The following is a 20562-nucleotide window of genomic DNA, read 5'->3' on the forward strand; positions in this document are numbered from 1 at the left end:
GATCTAGACCAGTTTTCTCAGACTATAATGTGCACACAAGTCAGTTGGAGATCTCGTTTAAAAAAACAAACTTATTCCTGTTCAGTGGGTCTGAGATGGGACCTGAGAGTCTGCATTTCTATCAAGCGCCCTTGGATGTCTGTAAAGCCAATCTGCAAACCAGACGCTGAGCAGCAAAGATGCAGCGAAAAGAACGAGGGCTGAGGGCCGTGTGACTCACTGTAGAGTGCTTCAGAAATCACATGAGCCTAAGTTTTCCATCTTTCGAAGATAGCAATGCCCCAAAAGTACCCAAATGTAAAGACAGTGCAAGAGCTCTCCACTATTCCAGATAGCCATTTGATCATCGATCTCCAGAGTTCACTGGAACCACAAGCAGAAAGTGTCAAAACTGCATACCTTGGGGACCACCAAGTACTCAAATTAATCAGCATGGGGCATGCTTCACAATAAGCCATTAGGTGATCTGATGCTATCGATTCACAGACCCCACTTTGAGAAATCCTGCCCAGGTGATAAGCTACTCTATTTTCCCCAAAGGTGGAAATCTAAGGTGATAAGACACAGCAGAGGGTTTCTGGTAGCTGATCACAGCCTCAGGACTCTTACCTCCCACAGAGCAAACCAATGTGCCCAGAAAGCTCCTGGGGAATCTTGTTGGACTGTAGATTCTGATTCCATCAGTCTGGGTGGAAGCTGAGGTTCTGCATTTCTAACAAGCTCCCAGAGAAGGCTGATGGTGCTGGTCCGGGGACCACACTTTGAGTAGCAAGACTCTAGATGAGAGGTTCTCAGCTCCAACTGCACAATAGGGTCATCTCTTAAATACCATTGACCTTAAAATTCTGACTTAAAATTGGTCTGGGATGGGAGTCAGACATTTTTTAAGCACTTGGGTGGCTCTGATGTGCAGGGAGTACTGAGGACCCTTCCCCACAACACACACATACTCTGCAGCAGACAGAGACCAGGGCACTGGCCGAAAGATGGGAATGGGCAGTGGGCTCAGGTCCACCATCCACACCAGTCTGAAGACCAGTGAAGGAGGCTTAGAGCAGTGCCTTGCTGGGGAAACAAGGCAGGCTGGCCCATCTGTATCTTGACGCTGATAGGTATCTCTGGTGTGGTTTCTATAAGGAAAGGAAGTGGAAGTTTTAGCAGGAAGAATGGGAAAGAGTGCTTTTTCCGTAGACACTGACACAATCACTACTGCAGCTCAGACTGCACTGCTCCTCCAGCTCTGCATGAATTTCCCGGAGCTCTCTGCTTGCCTCTGGGGGTGGACCAGGGTGGGACACTGACCTGTCTCGTTTTGCCCCTGGCCAGGCAACACTGAGGCAGAGCCACCCTCGACAAGCCCCAAGGCGGATGAGGGCTCGGAGGCCGTGCTCCCCAAGCCCAGGAACGTGTTCCATATCGAGGGGTCATCCATCCACAGGAGGAGCAAAGGTGTGTGCTTCCCCCCATGGCTCCCAGGGGGCCTTGACCTTTTCACCTCTAAAATGGGGACCCTGGCAGCACCTCTATCACAGGCAGTGGGGAAATCCGTGAGGGTGAGGCTCATTCTCGTCATTCCCCAACCTCTGACTACAACCATGGGTCTCAGAGTCTCAGCCAGGGATGGGGAGACTGGAGCTGAGACAGGCTTTGTCAGTCTTGGCCAGGAGGGTTGCAAACTTGACGGCACATTGGAACGACCCGCATCCCATGCCCAGAAATGCTACTATAGTTCATCTGGGAGGCAGCCTAGGTGGCAGAAGAAGCTTGAACAGCTCTCCGTAAGGCAGTTGCCTGATGGCCTATTGGTTAGGATTTGGTGCTTCCACTGCAGTGGCCTGGGTTCAGTCCATGGTTGGAGAACTGGTCTGCAGGACACCAGCAGGTGTAGCCAAAATACAAAAAAATAAAATTAAATAAAACATCACACTTAAACTGACCCCCAAAATGCTGCAAATCACAACCACGATGTGGTCACAATGGTCATGCTGCTAGAGATAAAAAGTTCTCTCCTACAGCTGTGAGGGGAGGGGCTCCCAGCGGCCAAGAAGAGATCCAGATGGCAGCCAAAGCTGAACAGGCAGGGAAGCCAGAAACCTGGATGCTGGGAACAGGTTGGGGCAAACAGGGAGGAGGCAAGGGAGGGATGGGGGGGTCTCCAATCAGATGCAAGGTGGGAGAAGTCTCATGAACTCCTAATTGTTACCCCCAGAGAGGACTCCTTTGGGCCAGAAGTTTGACAGAGCCCCCAGGGCATCCCGAGGAAGAGAGCATAGTTTGCTTCCAAAAGTTAACACTCTCCCTGCAAACATCTTCTTAGGATGGTGTCGGAGGGCTGAGGTAAGGGAGGGCCTGGCAGAGAGCCCTGTGCTAAGGAGCCTGGGAGGAGGGTTAGTGGGAGCTGCTGGAGAGTTGGCGTTTCAGACAGAAGCAGAGAATCTCTCAGGATATCACACACACTGGCCTCGGAGGCTAGAGTATCCTCTTTGCTTCCTACTCTTCCTTTCAAACTTCCTTAATTTGTTTCTCCCACGTACTGTAACTTCCCAACCACCACACTGGTATTTGCAGTTCCTGCTCCTTCAAATGAGGGGGCACAGGGCCATTGACGTATCTCTTCTAGTGTCTGCTGCTGCTGCTGCTAAGTCGCTTCAGTCGCATCCAACTCTGTGCAACCCCATAGATGGCAGCCCACCAGTCTCCTCCATCCCTGGGATTCTCCAGGCAAGAACAATGGAGTGGGTTGCCATTTCCTTCTCCAATGCATGAAAGTGAAAAGTGAAAGTGAAGTCACTCAGTCGTGTCTGACTCTTAGCGACCCCATGGACTGCAGCCTACCAGGCTCCTCCATCCATGGGATTTTCCAAGCAAGAGTACTGGAGTGGGGTGCCATTGCCTTCTCCGACTTCTAGTGTCTAAGTGCCCTGAAATCTCATAAATGCGGGCTGAATGGCCCATTGTTTCAAAATTCTCGGCATCGAGAGCTCAGACTGCCATTCTCACACTTGACCACAAGAGGACACCAGAGCACTAACAGCAAAACTTCCAAAGGCCTTCTTTCATGATACCTAAATTCCTCAATTTACAAATAAATTATCTCATAATATGAAAATACTTAAAATGAGTTTTCTAGAATTACAAGAACATGCCAAAATCTGTTTTGAGTTAACAACATGGGTATCCCTTGTCTTAATCCAACCAGCCACTGCTGCTTAAATATCTGAAATTCCGAGATATAATCCTAAAAAGACCAAAACAGCTTAGGTCATCCAGCTGGGAAGAATTGTAGTAAAATTTGAACATAGACCTTGGATGGTTCAGGCAGCTTAGTGCTTTATGAGCAATAGCACCTTATAAATATCAGTCTTTGTGTCATGTAGGGAAAGAACCCTGGGTTCGGGGCTCACGAGTAGCTCTGTTTCCTCATCTACACAACACAGGAGTTGGGTAAAATCAGAGCCTCTTTACTAAAAGTCAGTTGAGCCTCTGAATTCCACATCAAGATGTGCATTTTTTTCCCCAAAGAGCTTGCCCATGGGTGTTTGCAGTAGCAGAGGAGGGGCCTTCCTGCACAAGGAGACATGCCCAGGGCATCCTCAGTGGGCCAGGAAGTGCTGAGCATTCCAACTCAAACCTGGCAGGAAGCTTGCTGCAAAGATGCCAGGGTAGAGGTCCTAACTGATGGTGCTCTCTTCTTTCGACTCCAGTGTTTGGTAAAGGTGAGCAGCAGGAGAGACACCCCAAGGACCCTTCTCCCCACCTATACCGGAAGCCCACGGTCGAGTTGCTGGTGAGTAAAGAGTGACCCAAATCAGAGATGGCACCCGCATCCCAGAGCCTGCCGCAGAGTAGAAAAACCGGGTTCAGAAAAGACATCCTCTGGATTAGGCAAACTTTTCTTGAATTCATATTTCTAGAAACATAATTATGTGGGATAAAGATGTCTATTTTTCAGTTCACTTTATAAAATTTGCTGCTTCTTTTATTTGATTATCTTGTGTTTGTCCTTCTGAATCCAGGATTCAAGTATTTAGGAAATAAGCTGGTGTTAATTTTCAAAACAGAATCTTTACCTGTTTAATTTTATGGATAGTTAAATTTTAAAGACTAGACATACTGGAGTTTGGGGAGGTACTATCTTCTGGAAAGAGTGTGATATACTAGAAGTAATATTTTTTTAAAAAAGAATCTAAAAATTTGTGGGTAAATCTAAATTCTATCATTTGACCTTGACCTTTATAAAGGAGAACCGAACCTCTCCATCCATGCCTGAGACCTCATCCACAGAATGAGGCTAAAGCTACAGTCTTGTTACACTTGTCATGGGGGATTGGTTCCAGGATCCCCAGTGGGTACCAAAATCTGTGGATGCTCAAGTCCTTTACATAAAATGGCATAGTATTAATATTTGCATATAACCTATGCACATCCTCTGATACATTTTAATTCATCTCTAGATTACTTACAATACTTATTATTAATACAATGAAAATGCTGTGTAAATAGCTGTAAATACAATGTAAATGATACGTATTAATAAAAAGTTGCCAGTGTGCAGAAAATTCAAGTTTTCCTTTTTGGAACTTTCTGGAAATTTTTTTCAAATATTTTTAATCCACAGTTAATTGAATCTGTAAATGATACAGATGCCGATGGTACAAGGTTGTTGCCTATATTAAATTAAGTAACATGTCAAATGAAACAAAAGATATTCTAGTCTACAGAAACAAAGATGCTTAAACAGCAATTTCACTAAATATCAAATGAAAATCTGAGCTTGCCACCTGGTAAGCACTTCACTCCTCAGTGTGAGAAGCTCAGAATGTGGGGGCTTCTTGTCCTTCTCTTGTCCCTGGACAGGATCTGGACACCATGGAGGACAGCTCCGAGATAAAGGTGGAAACAGGCATCTCCAAGACTTCCTGGATTCGGAGTTCCCTGGCTGCCATCGGGAAGAGGGTCCGCAAAACCCTGGGGTACATCACCGGAGAGATGAAGGAGTGTGGGGAGGGTCTTAAAGGTAAACGCTCCACCAGAGCAGCCCCTGCTCCCACGCCTAACAGGGTCCCCTCTGGCCGTCCTCTAGGAAACACACTGCTTGGATCTCTATAGATGGGATGGAGTCCTGTTTCCATGGATAGGATTGGGTAGGAGTTTCCCTGTTACAGGCATACGGACTCTCGTAATGTAAATGCCAATACCCATAGTTGTGCGAGCTCTCAACTCTGAACATAACAGTCATGCTCTTGCCAATACCCCCTCAGAATGTTACTTTTTAGTACTGGTATTCTAGAGCCAGCTTTCTAGAAAAATGCCCACCTAGAAATGGCTTATGGGAGAGATGTGTCTACTGTTCTGACAGGTTCCCGTTAGCAGTCTCCCAGAGCTCAGGCCAGGCAGTTGGCACCTGGATCCATCCTCCTGAAAATTCAGGCCATTCTCCTGGGGGCACAGGTTGTGCAGGGTACCCACTGCTTGAACAACAACCTGCAGACCACAGCCAGCTCACAATAGGCCTGAAGGGTTTCCTGGGCAGTCAGACACCCTCTGGGGTTCTTTCCTCACCCCTCTCTGTGGCAGGTGACATCAGGGGGCTGAACCCATCTTGGCTGCCAGCTTCCCTCACCCTCTCACCCGCTGGGGCCTCGCCTGGCACAACTGAGTCTTGACTGACTCCCTGACCCGTTCCATTTTCAGACAAATCCCCGGTGTTCCAGTTCCTTGACTGGGTGCTCCGGGGCACGTCCCAGGTGATGTTTGTGAACAACCCTCTCAGCGGCATCCTCATCGTCCTCGGCCTCTTCATCCAGAACCCCTGGTGGGCCATCTCGGGCTGCCTGGGCACCGTGGTGTCCACCCTGACAGCCCTCATCCTGAGTCAGGACAAGTGAGTCCCAGGAAATCCAGGGTCCCGGCCTGAGACCAGGGGTAGCTCCCTGAGGGGACCCTTCGCCAGCTTCCCATCCTCACTGCTTGGCTCACGGCTCAGAAACTCCTCAAAGAAGGTTCACTCATAACTAAAACAACTACCCCCTGGTTACAAAACCGCACGTTGTCCAGGGGCCGGTGAAGGGTTGATGATCGGAAAGTGTGTATGGTGAGGCTCCAGCTGAGAAAAGCCTGACTCAGAAAGACAATCAGGGGGGCCGTGCCCTGCTTTGGGCCACAGGGGACCCCCCCTTCAATAGCCTTCCCTCCCCCCAGGTCCGCCATCGCAGCTGGACTTCACGGCTATAACGGGGTGCTGGTGGGGCTACTGATGGCCGTGTTCTCAGACAAAGGTGACTATTTCTGGTGGCTTCTACTCCCGGTCATCGTGATGTCCATGTCTTGGTAAGTTTGCTTCTGAAGCTTTGGGTGCAGATGAAGGGCTGCCCACCTTTGTCCCCTAACTCTGTGACCATCTAAACAGGAGTTCAAAGCAGCATTTCCTTAGAAATATCGTCACATCAGAAATACCATCTAAAAGTAATTACTGACATTGTACAGTGATAGCACCGCTGTGCTAGGCGTTCCACACACAGTATTTCATTACCTATGCTCCTTTACTCTTCTTTTTTGAGAACTAAAAGAGCCCCTGGCTCTACCCCACCAGAGCACAGGGAAGGAAACTGAGGTCCACAGAGGGTTTAGAGCCATGGGGTCCTGTCACTCTCCGGAAAACTTCTCATCCTTTCTCCCCAGCACTGCCCTGTCCTCAGACCCCATGACCCTACCAGGACAACCTCCCAGGGTGGACAGCAGGCCCAGTCACTGCCCAGAGCCCTCAGGGGGCCAGACCCAGCTCCTCCTTCCCCTGAAGAAACCACAGGGCACCCCGGCCAGGATCGCCCTCAGCTCCTCCGCAAACATTTGTTGAATGAATGAATGGGATTCCCCTTCGCTGGTCTGTCCTCTCTGCTCACGCCTGCAGAGGGAGCCCTAAGGCCCTTGAAGGAAGTTCTGTGACTCCCTTGCCTTAGGACTTTCCCCAAAAGACCTGCTTCTGAAGCTGAGTCTGGGCACCGCCCTGTTGCTGTGTGGGGTGGAGGAAGGAGGCCCAGGGAGAGGGCTGCCCAGCGCCAGTCAGGCTGGGAGAGGGAGCCAACCAGCTGTTTTTCCCCCGAGAAGGCTCGGGGAGCCCCCTTGTCCCACTCAGTCTAGCACCAGGGCCAGAGGGCCTCTTGAGCAGCATCTCCTGTGCTCTGCCATCAGCCCCATCCTCTCCAGTGCCCTGGGCACCATCTTCAGCAAGTGGGACCTCCCGGTCTTCACACTGCCCTTCAACATCGCCGTGACCCTGTACCTGGCGGCCACGGGCCACTACAACCTCTTCTTCCCCACGACGCTGCTGCAGCCGGTCTCCTCCGTGCCCAACATCACCTGGTCAGAGATCCAAGTGCCCTTGGTAGGTATCGTGGACGGTGGAAGGGCAGCGCCTGCCCGCACCCAGTGTTAAAGTGGCATGTACTTATTTTGCATGTCAGAAACATCCAGTTATATTAACACCTATTACCAGTCATTCAGTGCAAGGCACTCTACCTACAAAATCACATAAGCCACCAGCTTTTTCTTTTCTCTTTTTCAGAGCTAAAAGGGCCATTTCTGGCCCCACTCTGTCCTGTCATAGCCTGAGAGAGAGACCAAGGCCAGGTTAAGAGACTGCCTGAGGTCATGCAGCTAATGAGTGAGGGGTAAAGTCAAAAGAAGCCTCCTGACTTCTAGATTTGGATTCTTTTATTTTTTTTTTTTTGAGCCTTTTTGATCCCTTACTCCAGTTCAATCCAAGCTACATCATGTTTTTCTTCTCATTCAATGTCTTTGAATCATTGACGACGTGCACACCACACTGCTGTCTGTTGGCTGGAGAAGTCTGTGCTCCAGGCTGGGGAGCGGGTTCCCCTCACTCTCTGGGGCATCGCCCACTTTAAAACACAGGTGTTCCTCCACTAAGAAACATCTAGCAGAGCTTTTGAAGCTTTTGGTAAGCGTTCTGTATATAATGCTGGCCTCTGGAAGTCTGCCAAGATAGACTGAAAAAAAAAAAAAAAAACTAGGCTAAAAGCTGTAAGTCAGCCTGGAGAAACGTGCCCATCAACCTTCTTTCTTAAACTGGGCACGTTTTCTCTGAGGTCCTCTACTGTTAGACTAAATGGCTCTGTGGACCAGCGCTCACTCTGAAATTTGTTATTAGCAGTCTATCATCTAACCACAACGCCACCTGGGCTTGTTGAAGGGACTTTGTGTCAGACATAATGGTGCCTAGTTTTTCTGAGAGTTCAGGGAGACAGCAAGATGGCGTGGAAAAAAGAGCCCTGCATTTGCTCAAGATGTATTATCTAGGAAGAGACGTGTTCACATTAGCCCCATGCTTGTTGATGTGTATGTGTGTGTGTATGTATACCTTCATGAGCCAAATGTGAGAGACATGCCATGTTAGCATTTCAGACCCTCACGCTTCCCTTTCACAATATTTACCCAATCAGTATCTTCAAGTCAAAATGGCTCTAACTGGCATGGCTATGGGGGGATGATGGTAGAAAGGGCAAGTCTGAGATACTTTGCATTCTCCAAACCACAGTTTCCATAGAAAAGATAACTAGGAATTTTGTAAAAAAAAAAAAAGAAAAAGAAAAAGAAATTCAATGGAAAATACTGTACAAATACTTTGGAAGCCCCAAAGTTCCAGGAAAGACAGAGTCAATGCTTGTTGATTATTCTTTGAGAAATACTCTTCTGGCTAATTTTGAATGGATTATGATGATGGTGAGTATGTCTTGTCATTTTGACAGTCACAATTAGAGCCTTGAGTTTGGGAACACAGTGGTAGATGTTAGAAAGAGGGTCTAGGGCTCCCAAGGATTTTGAGGTTCTGCAAGCTCCCCTGCTTTTCGGTGATGGGAGAGCCTGCCGGAGGCTGCAACTGGCTGGGGACCAGATAGCCCAGCCACTGCCTCCATCCAGAACTCCGTCTATCCCGCTGTCCCCCGCAGAGCCGATGTCTGAGTCCTGTCCTGTTCTCTGTCCTAGGATACGGGGGGACTGAGCCCAGAGGGTGGCCCACTAGACCACTGCAATCCTGTCTGGATGTGGGTGAGGGCCCTAGAGCCACAAGTCCTCCCTCCCCAGCACCCCACGTGGAGGCCTCGGAGGACGTGGGCTGAGGGAAGACCTGCTTCACCATGAACTATAAACAAGGGGAGCATGAACCCAATGCCCCCCAGCAGGCCCAGAGCCCCTCCCATGTTTTCCTAGCTCAAGTCCCTCTGGCCACCCTTCAAAACACAGACCCAGTCTCAGCCACTGGGGAAGCCTGTGTGCCCAGGATCTTTTCCCAAACTTCAGGGTGCGTGTGCAAGTGCCCACAAGACACTGGACTCTGGACTTCCTTTCTCGTCCACAGACACTACCTGAGACACACGGAGGCCGGACACATCAGGGCACTCCCCCATCAGCCACCACGTGATGGCTTTACCACTAAAACCCGCACATGCCAGGGTACCACCCACCCAGGGGCTCCTCTGTGGATACAAGTCTAGCTGCTCATCCAGAGGACCGCACCAGTATGACCAGACATGCTGTTCTTGGCACAAAGAACCATCTTCCCATCTAATATTTGGCCTTCTATGCATGTTTTTAGCTTTAAAAAAAAAAGATGTTACAAGAGTTTTTCAATCCCAACTCTGATCAGCCATCTAGTAATTTTCTAATGAACAGCACACTGATTTTTACTAAACCGAAGTCCAGTTGCTCACCACTCAAAAGCCAGTTCTGAAGAGACAAGCATTGGTAGGAAAGGAAAGTTTGCTTTATTTCAGAGGCCAGCAACCAGGGTGGAAGGTGGACTCCTGTCCAAGAACCAACTCCCCACTGCTGTTCAGGAGATTTTAAAGGAGAGTTTCAGGGTTGTAGGGCTTCCCAGGTAGTGCAGAAGTAAAGAATCTGCCTGCCAGTGAAGGCAATCCAAGAGACATGGGTTTGATCCATAGGTTTGGGAAGATCCCCTGGTGTAGGAAATGGCAGCTCACTCCAGTATTCTTGCCCGGAAAACTCCATGGATAGAGGAGCCTGGGAGTTTAGTGCCTTACACTCATATTTCTAAATAAAGGAAACAACACTTTAACCCTTTACTGTTCTTAGAACTCAAGATTAAAACAATAAATCTTGTATTCCTTGTGAAGTGAAATTAACTGAAAATATCTTGGAAAACTGTTGCAAAATGTTAGTATGGAGGGCTTGGCACCAAATATTTTCCAGCCAAGGTTCAAGTTGTCTCTTTTGCCTCCATAACTGCATGTGATCCTGTTGGACCTGCAGCTTTTGAGAGCCATCCCTGTTGGAATCGGCCAAGTGTACGGCTGTGATAACCCCTGGACTGGAGGCATTTTCCTCATAGCTTTGTTCATATCATCGCCTCTAATTTGCTTGCATGCTGCAATCGGATCTGCCATTGGGATGTTAGCAGGTTAGTGCCGTTACTAATTAACTTAATTAATGGGCCTTATGAATGGGTCCCTTTTAATGAGCTGCAAGAATGTTGTGCCTGGGGCCAGCTCCAAAGAAAATGGTGACGCGTGTCTTCATTGCTCCACCTGCTTATTCCTGTAAACTCTTCTTCCTTCCACGTCACCTGTTCTCTGCATTTTGGGTGCTGCACCCTGCTGCTCCGCTGAACAAACCCCATCCAGAGAAAAGCTCTGCTCACTTACACCTCTGGATAAACTAAAAGCTTGGGAGGAGCTTGTTCCAGGTGTGTTTATATTGGAAGCCTTATCTCTAATCATGATAAGAAGCTTGTTCTCCATGAGAGAACATTCAGGTTGATACCTTAACCCTCCTTCTTCTGGCACTGTTCAATCAAACTTCAGATCATTACTCAAAAGAGTCTCATACCCATACCAGCTGAACCACTGATATGCATGTGACTCTAAAGCCATTTGTATCCTTTAGATGTTTTCCCCCTGAATAGTCAGGAGTCCTTTTCATAAATTCTCCGGGGGTACTGATAACTGTCTGGGTTGAGGACGGCGGGGGACTTCAGGGCTAGTGGGCCCACGTGATCCCACACAGCGCTCAGCCTGTCTTCTCCCCCAGCTCTCACTCTCGCGACGCCCTTTGACTCCATCTACTTCGGACTGTGTGGCTTCAACAGCTCGCTGGCCTGCATCGCCATAGGGGGCATGTTCTATGTCATCACCTGGCAGACGCACCTCCTCGCCATCGCCTGTGGTGGGTATTGCGTGCAGAGTTCCCTATCCACTTCAAATGACACCAGCGTCTGTGCCCACAAGGAAACCACCTGCAAAACTTCTGCTGAGCCTCCAAAGATAAATGGGAGGATTTGTTTGCTTTATAAAGGGATTTTTATTTTAAACTATTTTAAATAGTTCTTGACATTACAATAGTTTACATTAAAAACCTTTTTCATTGGATGCAAAGTGTTCAGCCACACAAAGACACAGTTTTTGATGGAGATTGTTCATCTGTTGTCTGTGACTGCTGCTTTCCAGGCTGGTGATTGAAGCAACTCTTGTGTAAATTAATCTTTATATGGAGAATTGGGTGATTTACATCAGATGCAGCAGTTAATCTTAAACACCCAAACACTGACCACAGGACCTTCAAATAATGCTTATAGGTGTGTGGTCGGGGTATTCAGTGACTTTCTAATAAAGGTTTGCTGTGGTTAATATCCTAGGAACCACTGGGATGTTTTTAGTGGAGAAATTGAGGGTTCAGAAGCAAATCCCAATTACTGTGGCCCATTTTCACAGACTCTGACCTCCCACCAGCTCTTGGGTCTCCCCAGTGGCTAGCCTGGCGATGCCCTCAACACGCAAAGCCCAGATGACGAGGCAGCAAGCATATTTGGTCTTCCTCAAGCTTACAGAATGCTGTTCCTCCCTGGAAACCCATATTATGTTAATAACTTGTGATGAAATATCCCAGCAGGGAGTTCTGGGATTCACACGCCTTGGCTGTATAGTAAAATGTTCACTTATGGTTTATGCTGCTAAATGTTCCTTTGCTAGAATGCAAGGTGGTAGGACCCAGGAGAACTGTAACAGCTAAATTCTGGTCCTTTTTAACAAAGTTCATCTGCTGTCTTAGTTATGCCGGCATTTGCGTGGAATTTAACACTTTTCAAAGCTGCCAAGCAATGGAAATGTAACTCAATTTTTTTTTTAACCTGAGAGATAGCATTTGTGGCATAAAATGTATGGGGAGAGAATGTATAAACTTGAGGCACTGCTGGTTTCCTGACTATTTCTTCGTTCCCTTGCAGCACTGTTTGCAGCCTACCTCGGTACCGCCCTGGCTAACATGTTGTCTGTGGTGAGTCAACAGGGCTAAGGACATGCCTCACACCCTCCCCCATGTTCTCTCGGCTCCCCAAGCTCCTCTTCCAAGAACCCCTCCCCAATCCATCTCTCTTGTCTCAAATCATTTGCATTGTGGATCCTCCATCGTGGGTTGCTAGGATGATTATGCAGATGTATCAGATACAGGGAAAAAATTAAGCCACCTCACTGAGATTCTGCAATCTCTGCAAGGCTGCATCTGAAATACTGAAAAGATAGATTCTTTATCCATTGAGCCTTCAGGGAAGCTCTTCATTTTCTTTCAATATGTGATCTTAAGGAGCAGTGACCCCACAAGAGACTGACCCAGACTTGCCCGTCAGTGTCCAGGAGTCTCTGGTGGAGGAGTGGGTCGGCGGTGGCCTGCTGCAGGGTTGGGGGCACTGAGTGTAGCAATGCGTGCATGGGATCTTTTGAAGGAGGTCGCCATTATCTTCATTACCTCCACCATAGTTTGGTCTCAGGTCAAACAACTGGAAGGGAACACAGCCCCAACCATCAACAGAAAATCGGACTAAAGATTTACTGAACATGGCCCCTCCCATCAGAACAAGACCCAGTTTCCCCTTCAGTCAGTCTCTCCCATAAGAGGCCTCCATAAGCCTCTTATCCTTCTCCATCAGAGGGCAGACAGTGGAAAACAATCACAGAAAATTAACAAATCTGATCACATTAAACCACAGCCTTGTCTGATTCAATGAAACTATGAGCCATGTAGGGCCACCCAAGACGGACGGGTCATGGTGGAGAGTTCTGACAAAACAAGGTCCACCAGAGAAGGAAATGGCAAACCACGTCAGTATTCTTGCCTTGAGAACCCCATGAACAGTATGAAAAGGCAAAAAGATAGGACACTGAAAGATGAACTCCCCAGGTTGGTAGGTGCCCAATATGCTACTGGAGAAGAGTGGAGAAATAACTCTAGAAAGAATGAATAGATGGAGCCAAAGCAAAATTAACACCCAGTTGTGAATGTGACTGGTGATGGAGATAAAGTCCGATGCTATAAAGAGCAATATTGCATAGGAACCTGGAATGTTAGGTCCACAAATCAAGGCAAATTGGAAGTGATCAAACAGGAGATGGCAAGAGTGAACATCAATATTTTAGGAATCAGTGAACTAAAATGAACTGGAATGAGTGAATTTAACTCAGATAAACATTATATCTACTACTGTGGGCAAGAATCCCTTAGAAGAAATGGGAGTAGCCATCATAGTCAACAAAAGAGTTCAAAATGCAATTCTTGGGTGCAATCTCAAAAACAACAGAATGATCTCTTTTCATTTCCAAGGCAAACCATTCAGTATCACTGCAATTCAAACCTATGCCCTAACCAGTAATGCTGAAGAAGCTGAAGTTGAATGGTTCTATGAAGATCTACAAGACTTTGTAGAACTAACACCCAAAAAAGGTGTCCTTTTCATTATAGGGGACTGGAATGCAAAAGTAGGAAGTCAAGAGATACCTGGAGTAACAGGCAAATTTGGCCTTGGAGTACAAAATGAAACAGGTCAAAGGGTAACAGAGTTTTGCCAAGAGAACACACTGGTCATAACAAGCACCCTCTTCCAACAACACAAGAGAAGACTCTACACGTGGACATCACCAAATGGTCAATACTGAAATCATATTGATTATATTCTTTGCAGTGAAAGATAGAAAAACTCTATACAGTCAGCAAAAACAAGACCAGGAGCTGACTGTGGCTCAGATCATGAACTCCTTATTGCCAAATTCAGACTGAAATTGAAGAAAGTAGGGAAAACCACTAGACCATTCAGGTATGACCTAAATCAAATCCCTTACAATTATAAAGTGGAAGTGACAAACAGATTCAAGGGATTAGATCTGATAGAGTGCCTGAAGAACTGTGGATGGAAGTTCGTGACATTGTACAGCAGGTAGTGATCAAGACCATCACCCAAGAAAAAGAAATGCAAAAAGGCAAAATGGTTGTCTGACTAGGCCTTACAAATATCTGAGAAAGGAAAGATGCAAAAGGCAAAGGAGAAAAAGAAAGATATACTCATTTGAATGCAAAGTTCCAAAGAATAGCAAGAAGAGATAAGAAAGCCGTCCTCAGTGATCAATGCAAAGAAATAAAGGAAACCAACAGAATGGGAAAGACTAGAGATCTCTTCCAGAAAATTAGAGATACCAAGATGGGCACAATAAAGGACAGAAATGGTATGAACCTAACAGAAGCAGAAGATACTAAGAAAAGGTGGCAAAAATACACAGAAGAACTGTACAAAAAAGATCTTCAGGACCCAGATAACCACGATGGTGTGATCACTCACCTAGAGCCAGACATCCTGGAATGCAAAGTCAAGGGGGCCATAGGAAGCATCACTATGAACAAAGCTAGTGGAGGTGATGGAATTCCAGTTGAGCTATTTCAAATCCTAAAAGATGATGCTGTGAAAGTGCTGCACTCAATATTCCAGAAAATTTGGAAAACTCAGCAGTGGCCACAGGACTGGAAAAGGTCAGTTTTCATTCCAATCCCAAAGAAAGGCAATGGTGAAGAATGTTCAAACTACCACACAATTGCACTCATCTCACACACTAGCAAAGTAATGCTCAAAATTCTCCAAGCCAGGCTTCAACAGTACATGAACCGTGAACTTCCAGATGTTCAAGCTGAATTTAGAAAAGGCAGAGGAACCAGATATCAACTTGCCAACATCCATTGGATCATCAAAAAAACAAGAGAGTTCCAGAAAAACATCAATTTCTGCTTTAATGACTATGCCAAAGCCTTTGACTGTGTGGATCACAACAAACTGTGCAAAATTCTTAAAGAGATGGGAATACCAGGCCACCTGACCTGCCTCTTGAGAAATCTGTATGCAGGTCAGGAAGCAACAGTTAGAACCTGACATGGAACAACAGACTGGTTCCAAATAGGAAAAGGAGTACATCAAGGCTGTATATTGTCACCCTGCTTATTTAACTTACATGCAGAGTACATCATGAGAAATTCTGGGCTGGAAGAAGCACAAGCTGGAATCAAGATTGCCGGGAGAAATATCAATCACCTCAGATATGCAGATGACACCACCCTTATAGCAGAAAGTGAAGAGGAACTAAAAAGCCTCTTAATGAAAGTGAAAGAGGAGAGTGAAAAAGTTGGCTTAAAGCTCAACATTAAGAAAACTAAGATCATGGCACCTGGTCCCATCACTTCATGGCAAATAAATGGGGAAAGAGTGGAAATAGTGACAGACTTTATTGTTTTGGGCTCCCAAATCACTGCAGATGGTGACTGAAGCCATGAAATTAAAAGATGCTTGCTCCTTGGAAGGAAAGTTATGACCAACCTAGACAGCTTATTAAAAAGCAGAGACATTACTTTGCCAACAACAAAGATGCCAACATCTAGTCAAAGCTATGGTTTTTCCAGTAGTCATGTATGGCTGTGAGAGTTGGACTATAAAGAAAGCTGAGCACCAAAGAATTGATGCTTTTGGGCTGTGGTGTTGGAGGAGACTCTTGAGAGTCCCTTGGACTACAAGGAGATCCAACCAGTCCATCCTAAAGGAAATCAGTCCTGAATATTCATTGGAAGAACTGATGTTGAAGCTGAAACTCCAATACTTTGGCCACCTGATGTGAAGAACTGACTCACTGGAAAAGACCCTGATGCTGGGAAGGATTGAAGGCAGGAGGAGAAGGTGACAACAGATAATGAGATGGTTGGATGGCATCATCGACTCTGTGGACATGAGTTTAAGTAAGCTCCGGGAGTTGGATGGGCAGGGAAGCCTGGTGCGCTGCAGTCCATGGGGTCGCAAACACTTGGACATGACTGAGTGACTGAAATGAACTGAACTGAACTGTCTCAAATCACACTTTCCTCAGCAGCTACTAGACAGAAGAAGCCAGTCCTCAAAAGTGGAAATGTCCACACTAGTCCATCAGATCCTGTGGTCAGGGGGCCAGTGGGCCTGCTTATAGAAGGACAGTGTGAAGAACATGATCTTATAAATCAGACTTATATTTTGTAAGTTTCTTATAAGTCAATCTCCTCCACAATTAATTTTAAAACATCATTATTTAATTTTTCCCTATGTTTATAGGGAATTTTTAATTTTTCCCAGTTAACTTGTGGGCCAGTGTACATCTTTGTTCATCCCACAGCAGCTACTGGGTCTGGTGTCATGAGGCAAGGTTTCTGGGATGACAAGGAGCCAAGTCCAAGAGAAGCCAGAGCTGGTGGCTGAGGGCTTGCGCGGCAGTCTGAGAACCTTTGTTTGTCTCAGCACCAATGTAGGTGGCCTGTGAGGTCCAGGGAGCCACGTGGCCAGCCCCAGCCCCATATACACAGGAGGGGCCTAGGCCCCATTGCAGAGTACATGGGGCTCAGCCTACAGTTGATGCCTCCCCCTCCATAAGCATTGAAGCCTCATCACACAGGCAACCAGGAAAAGTCCTGATGGTCCTACAGGTGAGGGTGAAGATGGGGATTTAAATCTCTCCTGTTTAAATCTCTCCTCCACCCTCAGTGACATTGGGTGGTTTGCACATAGCAGAGGAAGGAAATTTTTAAGCAATAGAACTGACCTTCCCTGATACCATCCTGTGTCCCCTGCTGGATTAAGTCCCTGCTCTGGGCCCTATCACATGTTGTGTGCATATCTGCTATGACACCTGACATATGACATATGACATTTGACATATGACAAAGTGCATATGACAAATGACACTGAGACAAGTCTAGTACACACCAGTCCTCTTCCACCTTCAGCCCTTGTGCCCCTTCAGAACAGGGGCCTGATTGTATTCTTGTCTTTATCTCTAGTGCCTGTTACAGTGCTCAGCTCATAGTAGGTGCTCAAGAAATGTAGAATGAAGGAAACTCTAAGGTAGTGAGCCCCCGCCATGGGGTATATTAGAGCTGGGGCTAAAACAATCACCAAAAACAGGATGAAGCCTGATGTCTGAGGCTTCTGTCTGCTCCAGGCTTTCTCATCTTTTCTTGCCCCATTCTTTCACTTAATTGTCCATCCAATAGCTATGTGTCCTTCCTCAGACCAGATACTGGAAGGATGCAAATGGGAGGCTTTGGCTTCCATTTTGCTTGTGGTCAATGGCCCCTTCCTCTATGTGCACAGAGGTTACAGGTTACACCACTCAATCTAGACATTTTTCAAAACAAAATCATGTTTACTTTCTGTGTGTGTACTATGTTTAAGACACTGTATCTCAGGGATACAAAAAAGTGCAGGCTATTAATTCACTCTAAAGGAATTCCCAGTCTCCTTGAGGAACAGGGTATAAAAGTGTTGAATGACATTTATGAGACTGTTCACGCCTCCACAGAAGAGGGCACTGAGGAGCCGCACAATTTTGCTTTCTAATCGGCCCCGGCATGTGCAGCCCCATCACTTCACAGGGCTGCCCTCTGCTGGACGACAGTGACCACAAGTGAAGACCATTTATTGAGCACTTAGTATGCACGAGGCACCAACTCTTTGAATAGATAGCTGTATGCCTGTTTTCTTATTGAGGAAACAGTTTTCGGAAAGAGGAAATGGCTCCCGCAAAGGTGACTGGAGCTGAGATTTGGATCTGGGTCTGTGGAACTCCCAGCCCACATCCTTCCCACTGTAGGACTTGAAGGGAGTGCTTTCCCAAATACCCCACACAGTCTTAGCAGGGCTTTGGATATACTCACAGAGTGGAAATCATCAGTCGTGGGTGTTCCTTAAGGCTACAGTTCTGATATGAGGCTGTCATTGCTCCTTAAGTCCCACCCAGCAGGGTCATCTTTGAACATGCACACACATCTGGCCTCATTCCTTCAATGGCATTCCCTGAGGTTTTTACTGCTTATGATAAAAGGATGTGTTGGGGAGAAGGGGCATTTGTTTGATTTGCTTCATAGTTGGATTTTCAGGCTCTTTGCTAATAAGCTATTGAGGTTATCCCAAATGAAGAATGAGGAGGGGTATTTAAAAGCCTCAGGGCATTTTAAGGAATAAAAACCAGAGGAACATCAGGAGAGGGGCTGTTGGGGTTGGGAGTGCCCTTGAGGAGAGGTGCAGTCCCTCTTGGTCTTAGCTCCTTGGGACTCAGGTGTTATGTCTCTGCTTCTCTCCATATGTCTGCTCTGTTCCTGTGTCTCTCTGGAATGGGTTTCTTCTACTGCACACAGGCCCCCAAATATCCACCCAGCACTGGCTGGCTCTCGAGTCCTTTTCTGATCTAGAGCCTTTGAACACAGTCTCTGTGTCTCTTAGTTCAAACTCTTAAGAGGGAGATTCTATTCCCAGGTTGTCTGCCTAAGGGAAGCCATATTTGGGCTACATGTTTATCTCTAGTCCAAGCAGATATGAACAAAGAGAAAAAAGTTTTGAACAACAACAACAACAAAAAATGGCTGCCAATGCTGTTCCTTCAACAGGGGCTTGTGGAAAAGGTGAAGAATGGCCACAAGTCCTATAGTGGGAGGCAGAGCCTGGCCAGACACACAAGAAAACTGTGTCTTCTACATAGAGACACTTTATAAGAGGGTTCTGGTAGGGTTCTGCATTTTGGAGAATATGTGCTTGTCAGTGGAGACTGACCCTCCCCCCAGCACTATTTGATTTATATTGGTCATGAGTTAAGCACTATTGCAATCACTGCCCACAAAGCCTCCCCGTCTCCACCCAGGACCGTAGGTGGTTGAGAAAGGCTGATGAAATGAGCACGGGCATCTGATATAACCAAGATTCCTCTTGTATTCCCCTCCCCCCCAGTTTGGATTACCGCCCTGCACCTGGCCCTTCTGCTTCTCCGCACTCACCTTCCTGCTCCTGACGACCAACAACCCCGCCATCTACAAGCTCCCACTCAGCAGAGTCACCTACCCAGAGGCCAACCGCATCTACTACCTATCCCAGGAGAAAAACAGAAGAGCATCGACCATCACAAAGTACCAGGCCTACGATGTCTCCTAAGTTGCCCTTTCCGATACACGTCTCTGTAAATTCAACCTTTGGCAGGGTGTCCAGGTTCCCAGGCTGAAGACCACTTAAGCTCTCCTTCTGTCTGTTCTGTGATTCTGCCCCCAAGCAAGCCTACACCCTAGTTATTCCCAAGAACAGGGGAACATGCAGTCACTATTCAGGAAGCTCTCTGTTCCAAGATGCAGAATATTTGTCAATAAGGTTACTTTCGACTTTATATCTATAGCTCACTCCATAAGAGCTCCCTTTGAGGAGAAGCTTCCCTCTTTTGCAAAATAAACCACATCCCTAAGGACAACTCACCAGGAAGGGGACAGAGATGGGTGACATTGTCATCAGTCATTTAATGCAGTGATGTCCAGTATCAGGAAATTAGCCAACAAGGCAAAGGGCGGATCTGCCTCCAGCTCTGCCACGAGTGAACTCCAACCACTCGGGTGGGTCCATCCCCCTTCTCAGCTCCAATTTCTTTCTGGTTACTCGACGGAGAGGGGCCTTGCAGTCCCTTCCACCTCAGAAGTATTGATCCTTCTCTTTCCTTTAAACTGACAAATCAATATGACCAATAAATAATTACTTTAAGCTAAGTAGAAGATGAAAGGGCTACCAGGAGAAGAGGCAGGACAATTTTAACGTTGTGTGGAGATTTATTCTCGAGTCATGCGATGTTCTGGAGTAGGAAATGGCAACCCACTCCAGTATTCTTGCCTGGAAAATTTCATGGACGGAGAAGCCTGGCAAGGCTTCTTGGGGTCGAAAGACCCCATGGGGTCTCCATGGGGTCGAAAGAGTCGGACATGACTAAGCGACTGAGCACACGTGAACACGTGTGATGTTCTCTGACTTGGGGTTATAACCTAAGTTATAGGAAATGACAACATGCCATCCTTTACATCACAAATGTTACTAGAAATGTCATTAAATGAAAAGTGATCTTTCTCAACATTTAAATCATATTTTAAACAAACGTGTTTCCTTTTATAATATTCATAAGCATACTCATTAAATGATTAAGCTTGCAAGTTGGTCTAGGTTTTCTTAAAAATGGGGCTCACCTGTTCTGTGATCAAGCATACATTTGAAAGCATATATCATGAGGATGAACAAATAAGATACACTCTTACCTCTTTCCACAGGATCACTTACCACACATTCTGTCTTAACACTGAGAAAGAAACAGCTATATATTCGTTGTAATAACTGTATTATATAAAGTCCAAAACAATAAAAGTCCTCCCCTCTAGAAAAAAGAGATGAGGATAGGT

At 46.6% G+C, this 20562-nt stretch overlaps 1 protein-coding gene across 1 annotated transcript in view; it reads left to right on the forward strand.

The window, feature by feature from the left end:
- SLC14A2 (solute carrier family 14 member 2) overlaps nucleotides 1–19288 on the forward strand; it is a 65563-nt gene extending 46275 nt beyond the window's left edge. Inside the window, exons 10-19 of the mRNA XM_061130712.1 lie at nucleotides 1327–1449; nucleotides 3705–3787; nucleotides 4858–5017; nucleotides 5695–5884; nucleotides 6202–6330; nucleotides 7192–7384; nucleotides 10294–10441; nucleotides 11071–11205; nucleotides 12263–12312; nucleotides 19088–19288. Of these exons, the coding sequence (XP_060986695.1) occupies nucleotides 1327–1449; nucleotides 3705–3787; nucleotides 4858–5017; nucleotides 5695–5884; nucleotides 6202–6330; nucleotides 7192–7384; nucleotides 10294–10441; nucleotides 11071–11205; nucleotides 12263–12312; nucleotides 19088–19288 (1412 nt within the window). The remainder of the gene's footprint in view (nucleotides 1–1326; nucleotides 1450–3704; nucleotides 3788–4857; nucleotides 5018–5694; nucleotides 5885–6201; nucleotides 6331–7191; nucleotides 7385–10293; nucleotides 10442–11070; nucleotides 11206–12262; nucleotides 12313–19087) is intronic.
- The last annotated feature ends 1274 nt before the right edge of the window (nucleotides 19289–20562 follow it).

The sequence above is a fragment of the Dama dama genome, chromosome 27 (assembly GCF_033118175.1).
Source record: "Dama dama isolate Ldn47 chromosome 27, ASM3311817v1, whole genome shotgun sequence".
Taxonomy (NCBI): Eukaryota; Metazoa; Chordata; class Mammalia; order Artiodactyla; family Cervidae; genus Dama; species Dama dama.